General features: G+C 41.6%; 1 protein-coding gene and 1 long non-coding RNA gene across 4 annotated transcripts in view; one reads left to right on the plus strand and one right to left on the minus strand.

The window, feature by feature from the left end:
- Window positions 1–6,172: 6,172 nt before the first annotated feature.
- Window positions 6,173–24,389, plus strand: part of LOC118400143 (6-phosphofructo-2-kinase/fructose-2,6-bisphosphatase 4-like) — a 28,998-nt gene continuing 10,781 nt past the window's right edge. For 2 of the 3 annotated variants that reach the window (XM_035796674.2, XM_035796673.2), the window contains exons 1-7: window positions 17,118–17,418; window positions 18,873–18,989; window positions 19,133–19,229; window positions 19,437–19,500; window positions 19,701–19,775; window positions 23,978–24,034; window positions 24,117–24,238. In XM_035796674.2, coding sequence (XP_035652567.1) covers window positions 17,133–17,418; window positions 18,873–18,989; window positions 19,133–19,229; window positions 19,437–19,500; window positions 19,701–19,775; window positions 23,978–24,034; window positions 24,117–24,238 — 818 coding nt within the window. In that variant the 5' untranslated portion in view covers window positions 17,118–17,132. Of the gene's footprint in view, window positions 6,348–17,117; window positions 17,419–18,872; window positions 18,990–19,132; window positions 19,230–19,436; window positions 19,501–19,700; window positions 19,776–23,977; window positions 24,035–24,116; window positions 24,239–24,389 lie in introns of those variants that run through there. The other variant, XM_035796675.2, reaches the window with a different exon arrangement.
- LOC118400144 (uncharacterized) lies at window positions 13,508–17,286 on the minus strand. The gene is made up of 3 exons (XR_004828973.2): window positions 17,148–17,286; window positions 14,047–14,120; window positions 13,508–13,878 (listed from the first exon to the last, which is right to left on the minus strand). It is a non-coding gene; the product is annotated as an uncharacterized LOC118400144 (long non-coding RNA).

The following is a 24,389-nucleotide window of genomic DNA, read 5'->3' on the forward strand; positions in this document are numbered from 1 at the left end:
TTCGCCACACAGTGTAGCTGAATCGGGTGCACTGGGCGCCAACATCCCGGGATGAATAAAACAAATAGGAACACAAGGCTTTATCATTGGGTTTTTTACAGAAGTGTTTGGCGACCGACTTGGAATGTGATTGCGATTGACCGGTTGGTGACTAATGCTCTAGAAAGTTGAGTGAAGTTCAATCTCGTTCTTCTCGCTGTGGGCTGATATTCTTTCTGTGTGGCAGTCCTTAGGGAACTGCGCAGGAGTCTCGGACCTACTGCGTGCCTGCACATATCACAGATCATACACCTTCTCAACATTTTGGTGCATGATGGAAATGATGATGAGGAAACTAGACAGACCAACCATGGACTGTCTGAAACCAGCACATTCTGGTGGTGAATTTCTACCTGAGACTTATCTCAGGAAGAAACTTACCTCATGCTCGAACTTTTGTTTTTTACTTCCAAGGCACGGCTCCAGTGTCTCACTGGATCATGGCTTCAGCGAACCTGCTCTGACTTGGGGCCAAGTTCAGGCCACTGGTACTTTTCAGCCTGCATTTACATAAATGGGTTAACTCCTTCTATGGTTTAACACCTGCTTACTAAGCAACTGTCTTGATTACGCAGACTTTGATTCTGCTTGCTCCAAGTTTGATTCTGCTTGCTCCAAGTTTGATTCTGCTTGTTCCAAGTTTGATTCTGCTTGCTCCAAGTTTGATTCTGCTTGCTCCGAGTTTGATTCTGCTTGCTCCAAGTTTGATTCTGCTTGCTCCAAGTTTGATTCTGCTTGTTCCAAGTTTGATTCTGCTTGCTCCGAGTTTGATTCTGCTTGCTCCGAGTTTGATTCTGCTTGCTCCGAGTTTGATTCTGCTTGCTCCGAGTTTGATTCTGCTTGCTCCGAGTTTGATTCTGCTTGCTCCGAGTTTGATTCTGCTTGCTCCGAGTTTGATTCTGCTTGCTCCGAGTTTGATTCTGCTTGCTCCAAGTTTGATTCTGCTTGCTCCGAGTTTAATTCTGCTTGCTCCAAGTTTGATTCTGCTTACTCCAAGTTTGATTCTGCTTGTTCCAAGTTTGATTCTGCTTGCTCCAAGTTTGATTCTGCTTGCTCCAAGTTTGATTCTGCTTGCTCCGAGTATGATTCTGCTTGCTCCAAGTTTGATTCTGCTTGCTCCCAGTTTGATTCTGCTTGCTCCAAGTTTGATTCTGCTTGCTCCACACACTGGTGTGGGGTAAGTCTCAGGTGGAAATGCCCCATAAGTTATCCGTGCTGTTTTATTACAACGTCTTAGTCCTTTATTCAGGGATTAAAACAACCTTTGAAAGACTTTGTCCTGTTAATTACTTAGGACTAAAAGAGATGAATTCTAATGTACACAAACTCAGAGTCAGGGCAGTCTCACTAACACAGAATTGGCTCAAAGGCATCAAACTCAACACAGGCAACTCCAATTGTCTGGCAAGTTTCCTCAAATAAGTCTTCTTCCCAACTAACCGGATGTCATTAAATGCTGTCTAGGAATTATAGTTTAAAACGTGTACTTCTACAGGCTTGCCTGCACACTTTACTACAATGTCTGTTTTTTTCAAGGTCCTTCATGCAGACCGGGGTAATCTCTGGGGAATATTACCCTGATAGATACTGTAGAACAACAGTCACTGTCCTGTTGGTGAGATCAGGGCAGCCTTATGTAACCGGATGGTGGCTCAATGTTGTGATGTGGAAAGCTGACTTGTGTCAGCCTTGAGAAATGACTTCTTTGTTTTTGTTTGGGTTTAGTGGGTTTAGGACTACTTCAGTAGAGCCTAGAGCCATCGGCGCCTCTCTACTCTATCTTTTTTGTTATGTTTAATTTTTTTATATTTTAATGTAACCTTTATTTAACTAGGCATCCATATAAGGTCACTGAAAGGTGCTTGGGACTGTCTACAGATTTGATCAAAAGTGTATTTTTAGGTTATGGAGAGAATATAGTCTACTTGGTGTACCTGTCAACCAAGAAATAAGACATTGTCCTTTATTGATCTCCAAACTGTAAAACCAGAGTAATGATCATACCAAGGACATAACTGACTGTTCATTGTGAACAAGGATTCTTAATGAAGCTTTGTGAGGTAGTTATAAATAGGAGAAATGGAGCTGTTATTTGGAACATAGCCATTTGACTCTCAGAGTTCTTCTCTGGAAGGTCATCCTTGTATGTTTAGAATATACCACAATAAAGCACATTTCCCCTACTTCCAACTCACACGGTTGTTGTCCTCTGGTGTTTGGGGAATGGGATGGGAAAGTTAGTTGTTAAAATAGTTTTGGGCTTTACTGTTGTCAATATGGGATATCGGCCATGCTTATACGTGGCTCAAACAGATCATGACCTCACAACTGTTGTTTTGTTCTAATGGATATTTTCACAGACAGATTCTCAGATATGGCTTTCTACACCAGAGGAATTAGGGCATAAAAGGAAGGTTTTGAGTGACAGTTCACAGATAGTATGCCACTTAATTTAGCCCTACTTCAAAGCCTGTGTTTTACCCTTTACATTTTGTTGGATGAAACAAAAATATATTTTTTTTAAGAAAAAAAAAGAGAGAAGATGTATTTTTCCTCCCTGAGAGTCATTTCCTCCTCAGGTGTGACATGGAGGTCTTTCAAAATCACTACTGCAAATGTACTCTGTCACAATGGATGATGAAACCTGGGACTTTCTCTTTCAAAACTGTTGTGAGTAAAAGATGGTGACTGGCACGATGACTATTAACTCCTTAACAATGTGTGTGACCAGAATACCTTAGCCTAACTAACCCTGAACCAAACTCTTTCATAAAGCATTTGTTAGTTGTTATTTCACTTCAAAGCAGCTCCTCCACAACTCCCCCACAAACACTCTCTAGCATACTCAATACAGTCATCGCAGCAGATACATGAGAGCAGGAGGCTGGTATGGATGGTATTTATGGTGCCTCCAGCAGTGATTGGATTGGACACAGCGTGTTTAGCAAGCCCTGGACACAACATGCTGCCAGAGGCTAGAGTTTGGGAGGGGGTTAGAGGGGATACCGTATCTGGAACGGAGTAAGAGGGGGACCGATGAGGGGGAAAGGGGATGCTTATCACTATGGTCTTTAGGAAAGAATGTGGTGAGGAACAGGAGTCAAGCCATTCTAATGCACAGTGATCTTTATTTCTCTTTCTCTCTGTCTGTTGTTCTTTCCTCTTCTAACTTTCTCACTCTCTTCCCATCGGCCTTTTACTCTAGCTTTCTTTACCTCTCTGGCATTATGATGACCCCCTAATTTATCCACCCCTCTATCTTGTGCTCACTTACCAGCCATAGACTAGGCATAAAATAGTAGACGTAAATCCAGGGCACTGAAATTAGTATGGTATGTTATGTTTGGTGTGGTTACGTGAGACTAGGGCTGTTCCCGACTAAACATAATCTTGGTCGACCGAGAGTCGCCTGTTTTTTCAACCAATCTATTGGTCGAAATGTTAAAAGGTGTATTTTTCACTACAGTATATAGACACACCCTATGTATTTTAATAAAATCAAGTGGCCTATACTGTATATAGGCTAATTAGCTTGTTTTAGGCTTTAAGCACACTGTGATTAATAGCATTATTATGACACACAAATGACTCAAGAGAGAGCCAGAGATCAACATAGCCTCATAGCCTAACCTGAAGAAAAAAACCTGTTCCCTATCCTCCCCCTTGCTGATGACCTTAGCTCCTGAAGTTGCCGGTAATAGTCTACACCACTGATCGGCAACCTTTTCAATTTGGAGTGTCAATTTATCTTACCATTTCTACCAATCTGCATACCAGTTATGATTTAATTTAATTTATAATAAAATCTTTGTATCTCAATATCATTATCATGTGGTTAATCAAAATTCCAAAAGTAATTTCTATTGTCATTGCCAACTATGTAGGATAAACATATCATACATAAAGCCAACAAATAAAAACATTGCAGCCTGCAGGTAGAAAATGTCTTAATCAAAATAAATATCCTATAAATCACATTAGCTACGCATGGCCTGTCTGCAAGAAACTTGAAACATTGGATTGTGAACATCTAGCTTTAGCATTTTATCAACTTTGCAGCTACTTACTACGCTTTAGCTACTTTGTAACTACTAAGCATGTTAGCTAACCCTAACCTTAACCCTTTGACCTAACTCCTAACCTTAACCCTAATCTTAACCCTAACCTTAACCCCAAGCCTAACTAATGTTAACCATCTAGCTAATGTTGGCGTTAGCCACCTAGCTAACGTTAGCCACCTAGCTAACGTTAGCCACCTAGCTAACGTTAGCCACAACAAATTGGAATTCCTAAAATATCATACAGTTTGCAAATTCGTAACATATTGTACGAATTGGAATTCGTAACATTTTACGAATTGCAATTTGTAACATATCATACGAATTGTAATTCATAACATATCATACAAAATTGATGATGGACATCCACAAATTAATGCATACCATACTAAACGTAACATATGATACAATTTGGAGTGTTACACATTTACATTTACTATCTTACGTCTACCCCTGAGTCCAGGTTGCACATACATAACCAGCAATTCTGTCTCTCTCACTCTTTCTCATCACATCTTTCTCATCACATTTTCCTCCCCAACACTGGTTTCATTTAACTGTCTTTATCTTTCCCTCATCCCTTTCTCTTCATTTGTCACAATGCATTTACTCCAATATTATTGTTGAGTAGAGACAATACATAACATCCTGTGCTTGACAATTAGTGCCATTATCAAGGCAGTGGTGATAAGGGTATCATTAGAGCAACTGAAATAGCTTTCAGTCTACATAGACGGGTCACATGCTGCACTGTTATCTCTGCTGGGCAACTGGGTCACATTGTTAGGTGTGTGTGTGTGTGCGTGTGCGTGTGTCCACTTAACCCATATAGCTCAGTTAGGGTCGCTACTAAACCAATGGGCCATGTAAATCACAAAGCAGTTCAGATTAGGTTTACAGCAGTTCAACTTTCAGTTTTATTGCACTGAGAATATTTTAATTCAGATTCCTACTATGGTAAACTAAATCTCCCAGGGGAAACTTCAATACATGTGTTCTTGGACTCCCTTGAAGTCCTTAGCCTATATCTCAGTCTATATATAGTCTGCAACATGTACACAATATTTACAGAAGTATGTGGACACCGTTTAAAATTAGTGGATTCGGCTAGTTAAGCCACACCCGTTACCGACAGGTGTATAAACTTAAGCACACAGCCATGCAATCTCCATAGACAAACATTGGCAGTAGAATGGCCTTACTGAAGAGCTCTGTGAATTTCAACTTGGCACCGGTTTTGGCGGATGCCAAGAGAATGCTACCTGCCCCAATGTATAGTGTCAACTGCAAAGTTTGGTGGAGAAAGAATAATGGTCTGGGGCTATTTTTCCTGGTTCGGTCTAGGCCCCTTAGTTCCAGTGAAGGGAAATCTTAACGCTACAGCATTCAATGACATTCTAGACGATTTTGCGCTTCCAACTTTGTGGCAACAGTTTGGGGAAGGCCCTTTCCTGTTTCAGCATGACAATGGCCCCGTTCACAAAGCGAGTTGTATACCGAAATGGTTTGTCGAGATAAGTGTAGAAGAGCTTGAATGCCTGCACAGAGCCCTGACCTCAACCCCATCGAACACCTTTGGGATGAATTGGAGAGCCAATTGCGAGCCAGGCCTAATCGCCCAACATCGGTGCCTGACCTCACTAATGCTCTTGTGGCTGAATGGAAGCAAGTCCCTGCAGCACTGTTCCAACATCTAGTGAAAAGCCTTCCGAGAAGAGTGGAAGCTGTTATAGCAGCAAAGGGGGGACCAACTCCATTTTAATGCCCATGATTTTGGAATGAGAAGTTCCACAAGCAGGTGTCCACATACTTTTGGTCATGTAGTGTATATTGAGTAGGCTACACAGCATCAGTGACCTGTCTTAGACTCATACCTGACTGTCTTTGATCTCATTTGAAATCGTGGCATAAACTGAAACACAATAGTGAAAAATAAGTATCAACATGTTAGTCATCTTTCTTGAGAAACTGAATGGTCAGCCTTCAATCACCCTGAAGTAATTCAGCAGAAGTGAGTGTGTGCATAAATAGTCAACAATTTCATCACACAGCTCAAGTTGAGCTCAAGTAGACCTCAAGTAGACCTCAACTGGCTGCACCATGTTTCAGTCAGTGTGATTGCCCCGCACTCATCAGACGCACACACACCACAACCAACCTCTGAGCTTCAACGTAGGCTACATCAGAACTAAACACGGAGGATGAGAGGCTGCAGTCGTTCCAAAAGCACGCAGAATCTGGATCAGACGGGTAAGGAATTTGGACTTTAGATATCAAGGTTCAATATATGAATGCATCCATTCGACCAAAACTGGGCTGTGAATAACGAAGTATCGGCTCTGCGGAAGACGTTAACAAGTGCCAATGTCATAGGCGGTGTGTTGTTTTGACGCTGAAGAAATACCTTAGAGTGACGATAATACAATCTGTTTTGAAGACTGACATCCACGACAAATTACCACACTGACATATGTTATATATTGCCCATAAGCAGCTATTTAATTCGAAGCTGACCTACAACTGATGCGTAGCCTACACGTCCATTTATTCAACACAAAACGCGGTAGGTTCATAGGATGCAGTGTAAATGTAGCTTGCAATATATGGTCAAAGCTTGACAATTCATTTCTATAGCCTAACAGGATTAGGCTACTGGTGGTTCCCTGAGGAAGGGTATAATGTAATATCATGCATGAGGTTATTGTGGCCGATTTGAAATGACCGTGCTGAATTTATGCAAAATAGTTTATACATTTGAACCACCCACTTTGGAATCTGTTTCATGAAAAGCAATGTAAACTGAATTTTGAGGAACGGCTATGATGAATATATTCTATGGCAACGATAGACATGCTAGGATACTGATACCCATTGGCATTTGTAGGCTAGTGAGTTTCCCCATGTTATTACGTCATGTGGCTTCTACACTGAGTGTACAAAACATTAACGACACCTGCTCTTTCCATGACATTGACTGACCAGATGAAAGCTATGATCCCTGATATGCCACTTGTTAATTCCACTTCAATCCGTGTAGATGGAGAGGACACAGGTTAAAGAAGGATTGTTAAACCTTGAGACTATTGAGACATGGATTGTGTATGTGTGTTATTCAAAGAGTGAATGGGCTAGACAAAATATGTAAGTGCCTTTGAACCGGGTAGGTGCCAGGCGCACTGGTTTGGGTCAAGAACTGCAACGCTACTGGATTTTTCATGGGTGTTACTCAATATTAGGAAAGTGTTCCTAATGTTTGGTATACTCGGTGTGTATCACAGCTGAGATGTGGGAAGGGTTGTGTTAGACCCACTTTCTGTTCATGATACAATGTAGTGTAGAAGGTCCTTGCATTATATCCTCACATATGTCCTGGAAAACCGCCTCACTGTGGAGTTACAACTGCACCAAATGCAAGACTGTCAACTTGGTACAAACTGTGTTTTCACTGCTTCCGTTTCTCATAGGGCACTGCTAAGCCAATGGTGTGACTCTGATTATGAATGACAGGTGGGCTTGCCAGGAAGCCTACCTGGCAGGTTGAGACATCAAGGAATTTACGTATTGGCTAAAGCTTACTGTTGGAAGTCAAAACCTGTTCTAAACCAGATTGATGCTGACAAATAAGATTTATCAGGTTGGACTGGTTAGATAATGTAAATACAACTACAGCATGCACACACAATCATTCTAAAATGGCAAAAGTCTTTCAGGGCAGGTTTGAATGTCATTTGCTCAACAAGGGTAGCAGAGCTGCATTTAGTGTGTAAGGCACATGCAGTATCCATAAGAAGGCCATGTAAAAACCTCCACAGTATTTACTGTGCGTTTATTTGTTGTCATAGTGGACAGTCTGAGTAGCAACCTGTCTCACGCTTTGACATGGCAAGTTGTTTACAGGGATGCCGTAGTTTAAGTTTTTTTTTTAGGACAGTCATTCTTTTGAAATCTGAAATGCTTACTCTTCCTTCCCACTAACCATGGTCTATTGCATAAACAGAAGGCATGTATTATAAACGTACCTATCACAGCCAGTCAGGGCATTTGAGAGAAGATGCCTGTAATGCTTAGACAACATTTGAGTGAATGTGTTCACCTAAAAGGAGCCACAACTTGATTTGCTCAAAATAGATTTATCTTCTTAGACTTAGAAATGGTTAAAACATTGTCAATATACAGTGGGGAGAACAAGTATTTGATACACAGCCGATTTTGCAGGTTTTCCTACTTGCAAAGCATGTAGAGGTCTGTAATTTTTATCATAGGTACACACAGGTAAACTGTGAAGGACGGAATCTAAAACAAAAATCCAGAAAGTCACATTGTATGATTTAAGTAATTAATTTGCATGACATAAGTATTTGATACATCAGAAAAGCAGAATGTAATATTTGGTACAGAAACCTTTGTTTGCAATTAGAGATCATATGTTTCCTGTAGTTCTTGACCAGGTTTGCACACACTGCAGCAGGGATTTTGGCCCACTCCTCCATACATACCTTCTCCAGATCCTTCAGCTTTTGGGGCTGTCGCTGGGCAATACGGACTTTCAGCTCCCTCCAAAGATGTTCTATTGGGTTCCGGTCTGGAGATTGGCTAGGCCACTCCAGGACCTTGAGATGCTTCTTACGGAGCCACTCCTTAGTTGCCCTGGCTGTGTGTTTTGGGTCGTTGTCATGCTGGAAGACCCAGCCACGACCCATCTTCAATGCTCTTACTGAGGGAAGGAGGTTGTTGGCCAAGATCTCACGATGCATGGCCCCATCCATCCTCCCCTCAATACGGTGCAGTCGTCCTGTCCCCTTTGAAGACAAGCATCCCCAAAGAATGACGTTTCCACCTCCATGCTTCACGGTTGGGATGGTGTTCTTGGGGTTGTACTCATCCTTCTTCCCCCAAACACGATAGGTGGAGTTGATACCAGAAAGCTCTATTTTTGTCCACATGACCTTCTCCCATTCCTCCTCTGGATCATCCAGATGGTCATTGGCAAACTTCAGGCGGACCTGGACATGTGCTGGCTTGAGCAGGGGGACCTTGCGTGCGCTGCAGGATTTTAATCCATGACGGCGTAGTGTGTTACTAATGGTTTTCTTTGAGACTGTGGTTCCAGCTCTCTTCAGGTCATTGACCAGGTCCTGTTGTGTAGTTCTGGGCTGATCCCTCACCTTCCTCATGATCATTGATGCCCCACGAGGTGAGATCGTGCATGGAGCCCCAGACCGAGGGTGATTGACCGTCATCTTGAACTTCTTCCATTTTCTAATAATTGCGCCAACAGTTGTTGCCTTCTCACCAAGCTGCTCCGCCGCCATTGTCGCAACCCCTATTACCAGCCTGTTCAACCTCTCTTTCATATCGTCTGAGATCCCCAAGGATTGGAAAGCTGCTGCAGTCATCCCCCTCTTCAAAGGGGGAGACACCCAGGACCCAAACTGTTACAGACCTATATCCATTCTGCCCTGCCCATCTGTCTTCGAAAGCCAAGTCAACAAACAGGTCACTGACCATCTCGAATCCCACCGTACCTTCTCCGCTATGCAATCTGGTTTCCGAGCCGGTCACGGGTGCACCTCAGCCACACTCAAGGTACTAAACGACATCATAACCGCCATCGATAAAAGACAGTACTGTGCAGCCGTCTTCATCAACCTTGCCAAGGCTTTCGACTCTGTCAATCACCAGATTCTTATCGGCAGACTCAGTAGCCTCGTTTTTTTGGATGACTGCCTTGCCTGGTTCACCAATTACTTTGCAGACAGAGTTCAGTGTGTCAAATCGGAGGGCATGCTGTCCGGTCCTCTGGCATTCTCTATGGGGGTGCCACAGGGTTCAATTCTCTGGCCGACTCTTTTCTCTGTATATATCAATGATGTTGGTCTTGCTGCGGGCGATTCCCTGATCCACCTCTACGCAGACGACACCATTCTATATACTCTCGGCCCGTCATTGGACACTGTGCGATCTAACCTCCAAATGAGCTTCAATGCCATACAACACTCCTTCCGTGGCCTCCAACTGCTCTTAAACGCTAGTAAAACCAAATGCATGCTTTTCAACCGCTCGCTGCCTGCACCCGCATGCCCGACTTGCATCACCACACTGGATGGTTCCGACCTTGAATATGTGGACACCTATAAGTACCTAGGTGTCTGGCTAGACAGCAAACTCTCCTTCCAGACCCATATCAAACATCTCCAATCGAAAATCAAATCAAGAGACGGCCAAGCTTACCCTAGTAAAACTGACTATCCTACCGATCCTCGACTTCGGCGATGTCATCTACAAAATCGCTTCCAACACTCTACTCAGCAAACTGGATGCAGTTTATCACAGTGCCATGTCACTAAAGCACCTTATACTACCCACCACTGCGACTTGTATGTTCTAGTCGGCTGGCCCTCACTACATATTCGTCGCCAGATCCACTGGCTCCAGGTCATCTACAAGGCCATGCTAGGTAAAGCTCCGCCTTATCTCAGTTCACTGGTCACGATGGCAACACCCATCCGTAGCACGCGCTCCAGCAGGTGTATCACACTGATCATCCCTAAAGCCAACACCTCATTCGGCCGCCTTTCGTTCCAGTACTCTGCCGCCTGTGACTGGAACGAATTGCAAAAATCGCTGAAGTTGGAGACTTTTATCTCCCTCACCAACTTCAAACATCAGCTATCTGAGCAGCTAACCGATCGCTGCAGCTGTACATAATCTATTGGTAAATAGCCCACCCATCTTCACCTACCTCATCCCCACAGTTTTTATTTATTTACTTTTCTGCTCTTTGCACACCAATATCGCTACCTGTACATGATCATCTGATCATTTATCACTCCAGTGTTAATCTGCAATATTGTAATTATTCCCCTACCTCCTCATGCCTTTTGCACACATTGTATATAGACTCCCCTTTTTTTCTACTGTGTTATTGACTTAAATAAAGGTGAAATATATATATATTTTTAATTGTCCTGTAGCCCATCCCAGCCTTGTGCAGGTCTACAATTGTATCCCTGACGTCCTTACACAGCTCTCTGGTCTTGGCCATTGTGGAGAGGTTGGAGTCTGTTTGAGTGTGTGGACATGTGTCTTTTTATACAGGTAACGAGTTCAAACAGGTGCAGTTAATACAGGTAATGAGTGGAGAACAGGAGGGCATCTTAAAGGAAAAACTAACAGGTCTGTGAGAGCTGAAATTCTTACTGGTTGGTAGGTGATCAAATACTTAGGTCATGCAATAAAATGCAAATTAATTACTTAAAAGTCATACAATGTGATTTTCTGGATTTTTGTTTTAGATTCCGTCTCTCACCGTTAAAGTGTACCTATGATAAAAATTACAGACCTCTACATGCTTTGTAAGTAGGAAACACTGCCAATTTTGCAGGTTATCAAATACTTGTTCTCCCCACTGTAATTAGCTAATGTAAATTGTTACTTATAGCCAAATTCAATGTGGCTTGTATCACAGTAACTAATATGTTTACAGCAGCCATCGCTCCAAAACTATTAACTCAGTGGTCAGTTGTGCTTTCATTTTTTTTTTTTTTTTTACCAACACTGGTGTTCTTCCAAGGGATTGCAATGGCATTTGTAAACATGGTTACCATAGCACAAGACAAGGGCATTGCAATACCAGAGAATAATGTGGTCAGAAAATGCAACATGAGCAGGTTTAAATGGAAAAGGAACATGACATTTTTGAAATTGAAGAAGTATGAACTTTTAGAGAAGTTGCTTGATCCTGCGGTTGGTTGTTGTGGCACTGCCTACCTCAATCATATTCATCACTGTTATGACCCTTGGGTGCCAATTATAATCACTATGAGGTGTATCCACTATGTGTCCACTTCTGAACATTGTGCACGCATTGGTTATTGTGTATTATCACCAAGTTTTCTGATCCACCATCCAGTTTAATGTATTATTAATTCTTATATATAATAATAATAATAATAATAATATATGCCATTTAGCCGACGCTTTTATCCAAAGCGACTTACAGTCATGTGTGCATACATTCTACGTATGGGTGGTCCCGGGGAATGAACCCACTACCCTGGCGTTACAAGCGCCATGCTCTACCAACTGAGCTACAGAAGGACCACATTCTTCAAAGGCTTAAGCCTAGCTAGCCCAATGCTGCCATCTTATGAACAAGAAAAACACTACCTGTATTGCAGAGGGGTGCCACAGATTAAAGGGTATACTAATCTTTGGGTGCATCCTTTTTGTTTGGAACTGAGATCAAAGTTCTTCACAATTACTGAATCTGTTGGTATCCTCGGGTCATGCAAGCATTACAATTTACATATCAGCGTATTAATAATTCTCTTCATTGTGATTAGAACAGTGTTTTGGATTTTTTTAAAGTGTTTATATATCTCTTTCTGACCAACATGGTGCCCCCATATTTGTTTTCCACCCTAATATCTATGTATTTTAGAGCCCTTGTATATCTTGGTAGCATCTCAACCTTCCTTTACTGTGTCTGTAGTAGCCTAGAATCTATCTCATAGAAATAGACCACCCAAAGATAGAATCCATGGATTCTATCTGTGTTTGTTAATCCAGGTCTTGGGGACCAAAGGGGTGCACGTTTTTGCCATAGCACTACACACCTGCTTAAACCCCTCACTGCAAACCAAGGTAGACAGTTTCAAGTTGGATATTCTACAGATATTCACGCTTTCAAACCGCTTGCGCCACAGACTCTAAATAAGCCACGATTTGGACATTGATTCACTTTCCAAAGCTAATAAACATGTGGAAATGTGAGCTGCATTTTGTATTCCTAGTTGAATTAGTTATGGAGCGTAAACAAAGTACAAACTTTTTTTTACATTTGAATTTCAATAGGTCTTTGGTCATGTGACCTAATGACTTCAAACAAGGTGCATAATGTCCACTGACTACCCTTATGTATTGCACACCCTTTAGTTTGTCCATTTTCATATCACTCGATTTTACATTCATTTTTCAGAATTTAAAACTTCAATAGCTCATTGGTCATGTGACCTGCTGGACTCAAACAAACTTCAGAATGTTCACAGACTAGCCTTATATATTGCACACTTGTTTGTGTACTGTAAAATCACGCAGTGTAATGTACATTTTTCATAATTTTACATTTCAATAGCTCCTTGGTCATGTCAATTACACACCTAAGCATGCAGTGGATATACACCCATATTACATAACCTCTAGTCATGTATCTTCTATATTGTTGTTACATTAATATTAGTTTGACAATTTAGGGGGTTCAGTCCAGTGTTAACCCTTTTATTTAATATTTATCTAGAACTACCAATTATTATTATTATTATAAGTACATATTTTTCCTTAAAAAAAAAATATTTATTTAACAGTGGTACACAATAGGAGAAAGGAGATTATCTGTCTCTCATCGTTAATATCAACCATAAAAGCACAAAGTACGAGTCATGTTTTATTAATTGTCCAAAGCCGGGATGGAGAGTAAGGTGGGTTTGCTGGTCAATACAAATACTGAACATGTAAGCGCAGTAATGGTGGCCAGAAAATCAATGAAGAAAAATGGGATGTTGACAAATTAAACAGAAGTTGGAAAAGATTAAAAGTCTACAATATGTCAGACACTTCACTTCAAATAAGTACAAAACATTTCAGTGTTCACTTTCTCTTTATCCCTGGTTGATGTACATTTCCGAGCCTCTTCAGTGTGGATTGGGTATAGCATACATTTTCAACAACAAAGACATCACTTCCAGTTTGTGTTCTTCACTCTGAACTCTTGTCTTCATTCCTAGACACAGCACATGGAACCACTGTTGTCATGCATAACATTCAATCTAAAACAAAAAGTAACACGTTATAAATAATATCAATGCAGTATGACATTGGCCATCCTTTGTTATATAATACATTTGTCACTTGTCAAAATATTATAAACAGGTTAAATAAAGTTACTAACCCAGTCAGTCTTTGGGCCTCATCCAGGTTCTTTATCAGTGGCACACATGAAGCAGGTGTTGGCCTTGTTGAACTCTGAAATCATAGGCATGAACTGAACATATGGCTGTCCTACACAACTACATAAAAATAAAGCATTTACATTTACTTTGAATTAAATGTCATTACATACCAGACATTTTTTTTGTATATCCTCAGCCATTTATTTTCGCAGTTCCATGTGTTTTTGTGAGGGATTCTAGCTATATCAATATTTCTCAAATGTTTGCCTCGCCTGGTTCACCAACTACTTCTCTGATAGAGTTCAGTGTGTCAAATCAGAGGGTCTTTTGTCCGGACCACTGTCAGTCTCTATGGGGGTGCCACAGGGTTCAATTCTTGAGCCGACTCTCTTCTCTGTATACATCAATGATGTCGCTCTTGCTGCTGGTGATTCTCTGATCCACCTCTATATGAATATGTGGAGAACTACAAATACCTAGGTGTCTGGTTAGACTGTAAACTCTCCTTCCAGACTTGCACTAAACATCTCCAATCCAAAATTAAATCTAGAACCGGCTTCCTATTTCGCAACAAAGCATCCTTCACTCATGCTGCCAAACATACCCTCGTAAAACTGACCATCCTACCAATCCTCAACTTCGGCGATATCATTTACTAAATAGACTGCATCCAATTTGTTGAGTAGTGTTGGAGGCTATCACAGTGCCATTCATTTTGTCACCAAAGCCCCATATACTACCCATCACTGTGACCTGTACGCTCTCGTTGGCTGGCCCTCGCTTCATACTCGTCGCCAAACCCACAAGTCTCTGCTAGGTAAAGCCCCGCCAGGTATATCTCACTGGTCACCCCACATCAATGCTGCCTTCCCTTCCAGTTCTCTGCTGCCAATGACTGGAACGAACTGCAAAAATCACTGAAGCTGGAGACTCATCTCCCTCACTAGCTTTAAGCACCAGCTGTCAGAGCATCTCACCGATCACTGCATATAGCCCATCTGTAAATAGCCCATACCCATACTGTATTTATTTATTTATCTTGCTCCTTTGTACCCCAGTATCTCTACTTGCACATTCATCTTCTACACATCTACCATTCCAGTGTTTAACTGCTATATTGTAATTACTTCGCCACCATGGCCTATTTATTGCTTTACCTCCCTTATCCTACCTCATTTGTACATACTGTATATAGACTTTTTCTACTGTATTTGACTTTTTTTTCATGTGTAACTTTGTATGTGTCGAACTGCTTTTATTTTGGCCAGGTTGCAAATGAGAACTTGTTCTCAACTAGTGTACCTGGTTAAAGGTTCAATTAGAAAAATTTGGGAGTGGATTTTGGGGAAGTTCTGTACAACTTCCTTGGCCATCTACACCCCCCCAAAAAATGTTTTTGACCAAATTGTCACAACAGCTAACCATTCATTATTGAAAATCTAACTATCAAACCTGCATTACAAAGACCCCGCAGCTGAAGGTGTCCTGCTGCATGGTGTGAGTTATTTCCCCTCCTTTCCACTTTATGTCCACCCAGTTGTCTTCCATAGCAGGATCATCTCATTTTGAAGTATTCTCTTTTTAAAATATAAACCTAATGGAATTCTGATTTAGTTATAGGCTAATGAATACATAGGCCAAAACTGAATGCTGATTTCCTTATCACTATAATCTAGTATAGGTCATTTCCTTTTATGCCCTATTCTACACACAGCTTAAATTATAGGCACTGAACCATTTACAGGAGAAAAATAGCATATAGGATCCAACCCTATCACAGAGTGAATAAATGTAGAGCGTTTTGTTATATAAAATATTTGTTCCCATAAATACAAAGGAGGATGTCTCTCCTCATACCTCTGGCACTTTAGTCAGACTGTGTAAGAACTTTAGGATGGGGCCGGCAATGGAGTTCCCATTGACTAAGCACCACGGGGACCAATCAGGAGAGAATTGCATACAGGTCAAGGGTGCAAATTGGAAGTCAAGTGGTGTGTGTGCCTTTTGGATGACTCTCTCTTTACAGAGAACCCCTGGGGTTCAAGTCAAGAGCTACCCATCCCATTTCATTTCAAGAGCTACCCATCCCCTTTCAGTCTGCTCTGTGCATGTCTGAAAGTGACAGAGCCAGCAGCCAAAAGTTTCACAGTATGTCATAAATTATTATACATATGAATGGAAAATGTTAATATGTATTAGCTCCAGTACAATGGAATAACTATAGTCTACTGACTACATAAGGGTAGTCAGTGCACATTCTGAACCTTGTTTGAAGACAGTAGGTCATATGACCAAAGAGCTATTGAAATGTAAATTATTTAAAATAGTGCGAGATGTAAATCGACAAAAAAAGGGTGCAATGTGTCTACGCCATTGGGTTAGCTCCAACCAGTGTTGAACGTTTTAGGAGTAATGACTGAAGAGCTATTGACATTTGAAAAATGAGATTTGTAAATATGTTGACGGTCCCTAACTGCTGTTGGTGGATGTAAGGAAAACTACAGGCGAATATCCAACCTGAAGCTGTCTTTACCCCAGTTCTCCGCGGGGACCACGACGTTGCACATTTGTGTTCGTGCTAAACAAGCATACCTGACTCAATTAGTCAAGGGGTTGATGACAATGATGGGTTATTCTAAACGGTATATGATGTTTTATGCGTCAACTCAACTGAATACTTGAGTAGTCCGAATAATAAAGGGATATTGGTGTGCATGTAAATGTGGAACGTCTGGTGGTCCCAGAGGAGAGGGTTGGTGTATTTAAAGGTTGCGTTACGTTGTAGTCTGTTTACCGTAATAACTACATATCAGTTTATAAAAATGTAAATAAATAACAGGCCTACACGGATAGGTTGTTTTTACAGGCTCAATTAATTATTCATTGTCCGTGCTTGTAGCTTGATACAATAATACCATCGATGCATAGGGGAATAATGACGTTGAGTAGTGCGCCATTAATCCCAGTATAAACTTGGAAGATGGAAAATGTAATTGCATTTTGTTAATGGCAACTCTGATGCTTACTTGCAACAGCGTTACTTCATTATATCAGAGCAAATATATGCGCGTATTTTTGAGAGATTATGGTAGGCACATACCATAATGGTTCCTCAGTCCATTATGCCAACCACCAGCAGACCTCATCAAACAGCACTGACGCGAGACAGATCTCCTGTAACGCTCCAACAGAAGCAAGGCTCCGCGCCACAGTAGCAGAGGCCACCATGTCCTCCGTGGTAGTCGGAATGGAAGCAAGACCATCAAACGCTGCAACGCCGCGGGAACTAACTCAAAACCCGCTCAAGAAAATCTGGATGCCATTGCCTTGTGAAAATGGCCTTCTTGATAAACGCATTTGTCAAAGAATGGGTGCGTATAACGATTACCGACGTGTTTAGACAGCAAGCCGGTTGACTCGCGCATTCTAATATTCGAGCAGTGTATATTGTGAAATTGCATTTTATTAATCGCTAGCTAAATCCTCTTATGTCATTGTGTCGTAATCAACTTCCGTGCTTTCTGAAAGACGTGGAGAAAATGTATTTATGGCGTGACCTTAAGTCTTGGCAATCGATTATTGATGATCCTTGATGCCTGCGTCTGATTACTGACTGGTCATGGCTAGAAGGTATTCTGTTTTTGTCAAATTAAGGTACTTTTACGTTTCGTAGCAGGTTAGGAGAATTTATACAGGAAGTTATGAGAATTAACGTAACGGGTTAGTTGAATTATGTTAAGGTCCATGACCCTACTGACTCTGTTCTAACAGCCCCTTGAACCATAGAGCTATAAAATAACGTACTGGCTCCCCTCTCCGGGCCAGAGCATCGTTATTTGCTTCTCAATTTATCTGGAATACTGTGTCTGTCTTCTCCCGACTTGTAAAAGAATCCGATCCTACAATATCAACCCGAGGGGTTGAATATTCTGGTTATTTCAAGACAACTGGAAATAACCTGTGGGTGGCGGAACAAGGTCACATCATGACAAGTGATCATCTGGTTGGAAAGACAACAGTTCTAGAAAGATGCCCAAGTTCCCAGTCGTTTTAACCGCACCGAAGTCGGACATTTCCAAGTTCCCAGTTGTTTTGAACGAGTCATTTAGTGGCAAACTAGGTCCCTTGTCTGCTTGATCAGGCTGTAATACACAATTAAATACAGCCTGAAGCATTTGTGTGTAAATGTTCCTTACAACCCAGAATGTTGAATAAAAATACATTTGAATTTGCTCTGGGGGGTGGTGAAACTTTTGCATCCAGCCAAACAAAAGCAAGGTGAAACAATTCAGGCATTCTTGAAAGTCAAGACAATCCTTGTCTTGCAAATAAAAAAATTCTAGTTGAAGAAAAAAATGTGGTATAGAGCTTTATAGTTTGGCTATATGATGACATCACGTGCCCGTGTACCTTCAAAGTTATGAATAAATCATAATTTATTCAAAAAACAATTTCGGGAACATTTGTCACAAAGATAAATCCACCTGTCAGCTGAATTAAAAATGTGGATCTTTAGAAAATGTCTCCAATATCTGTCATTTCAGTTAAATGTGTCACTAAGATTTTATTTTGTGACATTGCTTTTGTAGAATAAAGCTTGTTCATTGGACACCTGCCTAGTGTCACAGTGGAATTGCCCAGGTAATTGCCCAAATGGTCCTAAAAGCATTTAGGAAAAAAGTAATCCAAGCCCTTCCCTTCCCTGCCACAGCCTGCACTGTTTGTTCATGCTTATGTTTCAGTGGCAGTCTCTGTCCAAGTAGAATAATTATAATAACCTGTAGAATCATTCTATTCTCCCCCATCTCCTCTCTTCCATGTGCAGTATGTATGACCAACTGTCCCACCCTGATAGTGACGGTAGGCCTCCCGGCCAGAGGAAAGACCTACATCTCCAAGAAGCTCACCCGCTATCTCAACTGGATCGGCGTGCCAACCAAAGGTACCAACTTTCAGCCCTTATACCTGAAATTCCATTTCCGTAATCCAATCCACTCACACACTGACATGTAAGAATTCCGCTGAACAGTCAATAGTATCTAGAAAAGTAAAGCATGCAACTATCTCTTTCTCTCCCCCATTTAGAATTCAATGTTGGGCAGTACCGGCGTGAGTGTCTGAAGATCTACAAGTCCTTTGAGTTCTTCTGTCCAGACAATGAGGAGGGCCTGAAAATCAGACAGTAAGAAACATTTCCAGTGCTTTGCTCCTCCGCTGTGGAAACACTGATCAGATCCTCTTGTCCTTGAATGCCCCAAATTGCCTAACAATATAATCTTATATTGTTATGTACCTGTTTTTAACCAGCGTCTGTGAGTTGTCTTTGCTAACCCATTAGTGCCTCTTGTCACTGCTGCCTCTGACTCAGTTTCCCCACTCTTCTTTGCAGGCAGTGTGCGTCAGCAGCACTGAATGATGTCAGACAGTACCTCGCTGATGGAGGCCAAGTTGCTGTGTGTACAATCCCTCTTTGAAGAAAAATATCACATTTGAAACTCCAATGTAGAAAGATTATGTGCACATTAACATTGGGATGGGATATCCCGTCATGAAGTACTTTGATATCGCACTGCGTATTTGAATATGGATTACAGTGCAGGTTCTCAGTCTGAATTGCGAGTGATGGTGTGTGTGTGTTCTGTTATTTCTCCAGGTGTTTGATGCGACTAACACCACTAGAGAGAGGAGAGAGACCATCATTGCGTTTGCTGAGCAGAATGGCTTCAAGGTAATGTTGGTGTCGTTGGTGGTGATCATGCTTGTGGGTTGACAATGTCACAACAAAAATGTGGGCGTAAGGTAAAAGGTTGTTTTCATCCTGATCGGTCAGATGGTTAGCAACAATGACTAGAAGCTGCTGTGTGGTGAACCATAGATGGCTTGTTTCAGCTAGTTGTATTTTGTTCTTGATGCCATCTCTTGTCACGCCTATGCTAACATGGCTAGGATAATCAACAACTGTAACAATGTATTTGAAATGGAACAAATGCTTATTTGTAAATGTATACATATTTCTAAAAGACATTTGCAGATGAAATGTAGGGTTTTGGAAAGTATTCACACCTTGACTTTTTTCAAATGTTGTGCCTGAATAATTTTTTAATTGAATTTCAACATGAGGCCAATGGTGACTTTAATATAGTTGGAGTTTAATGGCTGTGATGGGTGAAAATTCAGGATGGATCAACAACATTGTAGTTAGTCCACAATACTAACATAAATAAAACAGTGAAAAGAAGGAAGCCTGTACAGAATAAAAAATATTCCAAAACATGCATCCTGTTTGCAAATCAAATTTTATTGGTCACATAGGTGTTTAGCAGATGCTATTGCGGGTGTAGCGAAATGCTGGGCTTCTAGCGCCGACAGTGCAGTAATATCTAACAATTTCACACACAAATCTAAGGAATGGAATTAATAATATATACATATATGGACGAGCGACGTCAGCGCGGCATGGACTAAGATACAGTAGAATAGTATAGAGTACAGTGTATGAGATGAGTAAATAATTTCGTAATGTAGCCAGTGATTTCTAGTCTGTCTATAGGCAGAAGCCTCAAATGTGCTAGTGATGGCTGTTTAACAGTCTGATGGCCTTTAGATTGAAAAACAGCGTCTATCTCTTGATCCCAGCTTTGATGCATCTGTACTGACCTCGCCTTCTGGATGATAGCGGGGTGAACAGGCAGTGGCTCAGGTGGTTGATGTCCTTGATGATTTTTTTGGCCTTTCTGTGACATTGGGTACTGTAGGTGTCCTGGAGGGTGGGTAGTTTGCCCCCGGTAATGCGTTGGGCAGATCGCACCACCCTCTGGAGAGCCTTACGGTTGCGGGCGGGTGCAGTTGCCGTACCAGGCGGTGATGTAAAAGCCAAGTTTATTAAGCCTCCTGAGGTTGAATAGGCTCAGTGTGGTGAAGGCGCAACAGTCTATGTGGGTGGTCCAGTTCAGTTTGTGACGTGTACTCCAAGGAACTTGAAGCTTTCCACCAACAAGTCACAGAACTAATACTGCAAAAATTTTTGCAAAAACAGAATATTTTGACCTGAATACAAATTTTTGCGGCAAATACAACAACACATTACTGAGTACCACTCTCCATATTTTCAAGCATAGTGGTGGCTGCATCATGTTATGGGTATGCTTGTAATTAAGGACTGGGGAGTTTATCAAGATAAAAAAAGAAACGGAACAGAGCTAAGCACAGGAAAAATGCTGAAAAACCTGGTTGTCTGCTTTCCACCAGACACTGGGAGATGAATTCCCCTTTTCAGCAGGACAATAACCTAAAATACAAGGCCAAATCTACAGTGGACATGCTTACCAAGAAGACAGTGACTGTTCCTGAGTGGCTGAGTTAAAGTTTTGACTTACATCTGCTTAAAAATATATGGCAAGCCTTAAAGCTTGTAGAATTTTTAAAAGAATAATGGGCAAATGTTGTACAATCCAGGTGTGGAAAGCTCTTAGACTTACCCCAAAAGACTCACAGCTGTAATTGCTGCCAAAGATGATTCTAACATGTATTGACTCAGTGGGTTACCTACATAATCATATCTCAGAGCTGTTTCCATTGCTAGTTATAACCTAATGTTAGTTAGATGGCTAACATTGAACCTAGCTAGTTGGTTAGCTTTAGCTACCTGCAGATTCATGCAGGGTAGTAACATTATGAGTTGGGATTCTGGTTCATTATTTAGCTAGCTTCGTGTCTAAACATGACTCCACTATGCAATTAACCATTCCACTGAGCATGCGTCAAACTTAGATTTGAGTGAATGTAGTGTGTTTACTAGACTGTTAAGAACCACATGACCTGCACCAAAGTCAAATTAGGATATAACGTTAGGCCAATGAGACAGCATTTTAGAGCTTGGACACTATGGTAGAATGCCCTGCTTTTAATTTTGTCACTCACAACTGTAAGCTATTTTCTGCAATTAGCTCGCCATTAACTTGTAAATAAGGATTTTTTTTGTGATACAAATTAGCTAAAGTTAAGAACTTGAGCTGGATAGCTAACAAGCTAGAAACTAAGAAAAACATTGGTTAGGAAGTTGCCTGGTTTGCTAGATTGACGTATTTTAAAATGTACCAGTTATGCTAGTTTGGACCACCAGGCTGCTAATGTCATGCAGCCTGTCGTTTTTTTTGTGTTCATACTGTTTCATAACATTGTAGTTGTCTGGGTTCATACTGTTTCATAACATTGTAGTTGTCTGGGATGTTGTTGCTGTGAGCCATGACCAGCCTTTCAAAGCATTTCATTGCTACAGATGTGAGTGCTACGGGCGATAGTCATTTAGACAGGTTACCTTAGTGTTGTTGGGCACAGGGACTATGGTGGTCTGCTTGAAACATGTAGGTATTACAGACTGGGTCAGGGAGAGGTTGAAAATGTCAGTGAAAACACTTGCCAGCTAGTCAGTGCATGCGCTGAGTAAGCGTCCTGGTAATCTGTCTGGCCCCGCAGCCTTGTGTATGTTAACCTGTTTAAAGCTCTTACACTCATCGGCTATGGAGAGCAAGATCACCGTCTGAAACAGCTGGTGCTCTCATGCGTGGTTCAGTGTTGCTTGCCTCGATGTGAGAATAGAAGGAACTTAGCTCGTCTGGTAGGCTTGCATCACTTGGCAGCTTGCGGCTGGGTTTTGACGAGCCTCCAAGCCAGCGTAGTAGGATTTGTTCTATATTGACACCGCGCATGCTTTGCGTACACGTCCTGGTAAACCATCTGGCCCAGCGACTTTGAATGTTGACCTGTTTTAAAGGTATTGTTCACATCGGCTACCGAGAGGGTTATCACACAGTTATCTAGAACAGCTGCTCTCGTAAATGCTTCAGTGTTGCTTGCCTTGAAGCGAGCATAAAATGCATTTAGCTCATCTGGTAGGCTTGCGTCTGGGTTTCACTTTGTAGCCCGTAATAGTTTAAGCCCTGCACCATCTGACGAGCGTCAGAGCCGGTGTAGTATGATTCAATCTTATTCCTGTATTGACGCTTTGCCTGTTTTGATGATTCGTCTGAGGGCATAGGATGATTTCTTATAAGCTTCTGGGTTAGTCTTTCGCTCCTTGAATGTAGCAGCTCTAGCCTTTAGCTCGATGCAGATGTTGCCTGTAATTCATTGCTTCTGGTTGGAATATGTACGTGCATCGACAACGTCGTCCCCACATTTATTGATGAAGCTGATGACTGAAGTGGTGTACTCCTCAATGCCATTGGATGAATCCCAGAACATATTCCAGTCTGTGCTATCAAAAGAGTCCTGTAGTGTAGCGTCCGTCATCTGACCACTTCCGTATTGAGCGAGTCACTGGTAATTCCTGCTTTAGTTTTTGCTTGTAAGCAGGAATCAGGAGGATATAATTATGGTCAGATTTGCCAAATGGAGGGCGGGGGAGAGCTTTGTATGCATCCCTGTGTGGTCTAGAATGTTTTTTTTTCGTTACTCTGGTTGACATGCTGGTAGAAATCTGGTAAAACTGATTTAAGGTTGCCTGCATTAAAGTCCCCGGCCACTAGGAGCGCCGCTTCTGGGTGAACTTAAATGTTATCTGATGAATCCCGGAACATTTTCCAGTCTGTGCTAGCAAAACTTCTTCTGGTAATCCCAGTTTGAGTTTTTGCTTGTAAACCTGAATCAGCAGGATATAATTATGGTCAGATTTTCCAACTGTATGGAGAGCTTTGTATGCATGGAGTAAAGGTGATCTAGAGTTTCCCTGCATCAAATCACTGGCCACTAGGTGCACTGCCTCTAGATGTGCATTTTCTTTATTTGGCCTTGTACAGCTTGTTGGGTGTGGTCTTACTGCCAGCATTGGTTTGTGGCAGCAAATAGACAGCCGCAAAAAATATAGATGACAACTGGGAACTTGACGTCTTGTCTATCCTGGGGGTTTACGGTCTTCCCTTTTTCTCCTAGGTGTTCTTTGTAGAGTCTGTTTGTGAAGACCCTGAAGTCATTGCAGAGAACATTGTGGTGAGTGCTCTTCCACAGTTCCTGTAGGTAACTCTTTGGAGAGAACCACTGAGTCTTATCTCTTCTCTCTTTCTCTGTTCAGCAAGTGAAGCTGGGCAGCCCTGACTACACCAACTGCAACACAGAGGAGGCTATGGAGGACTTCAAGAAGAGGATCAAGTGTTATGAGAACTCCTATGAGACCCTGGATGAGGTTCTGGACAGGTGAGCAACTTATCTCACTGAGGAACAAAGTTCTCTCCTATTTGTTTAGCAAGTGGTTGTTTTTACAGTTGTAATGGGAATTTACAGGTGAACAAAAAGGAGTGCAGTTGTTAAAGCCCATTAAAATGAATCTGGTTTATTACAAGAATTC

Source organism: Oncorhynchus keta, chromosome 21, assembly GCF_023373465.1.
Source record: "Oncorhynchus keta strain PuntledgeMale-10-30-2019 chromosome 21, Oket_V2, whole genome shotgun sequence".
Classification (NCBI taxonomy): Eukaryota; Metazoa; Chordata; class Actinopteri; order Salmoniformes; family Salmonidae; genus Oncorhynchus; species Oncorhynchus keta.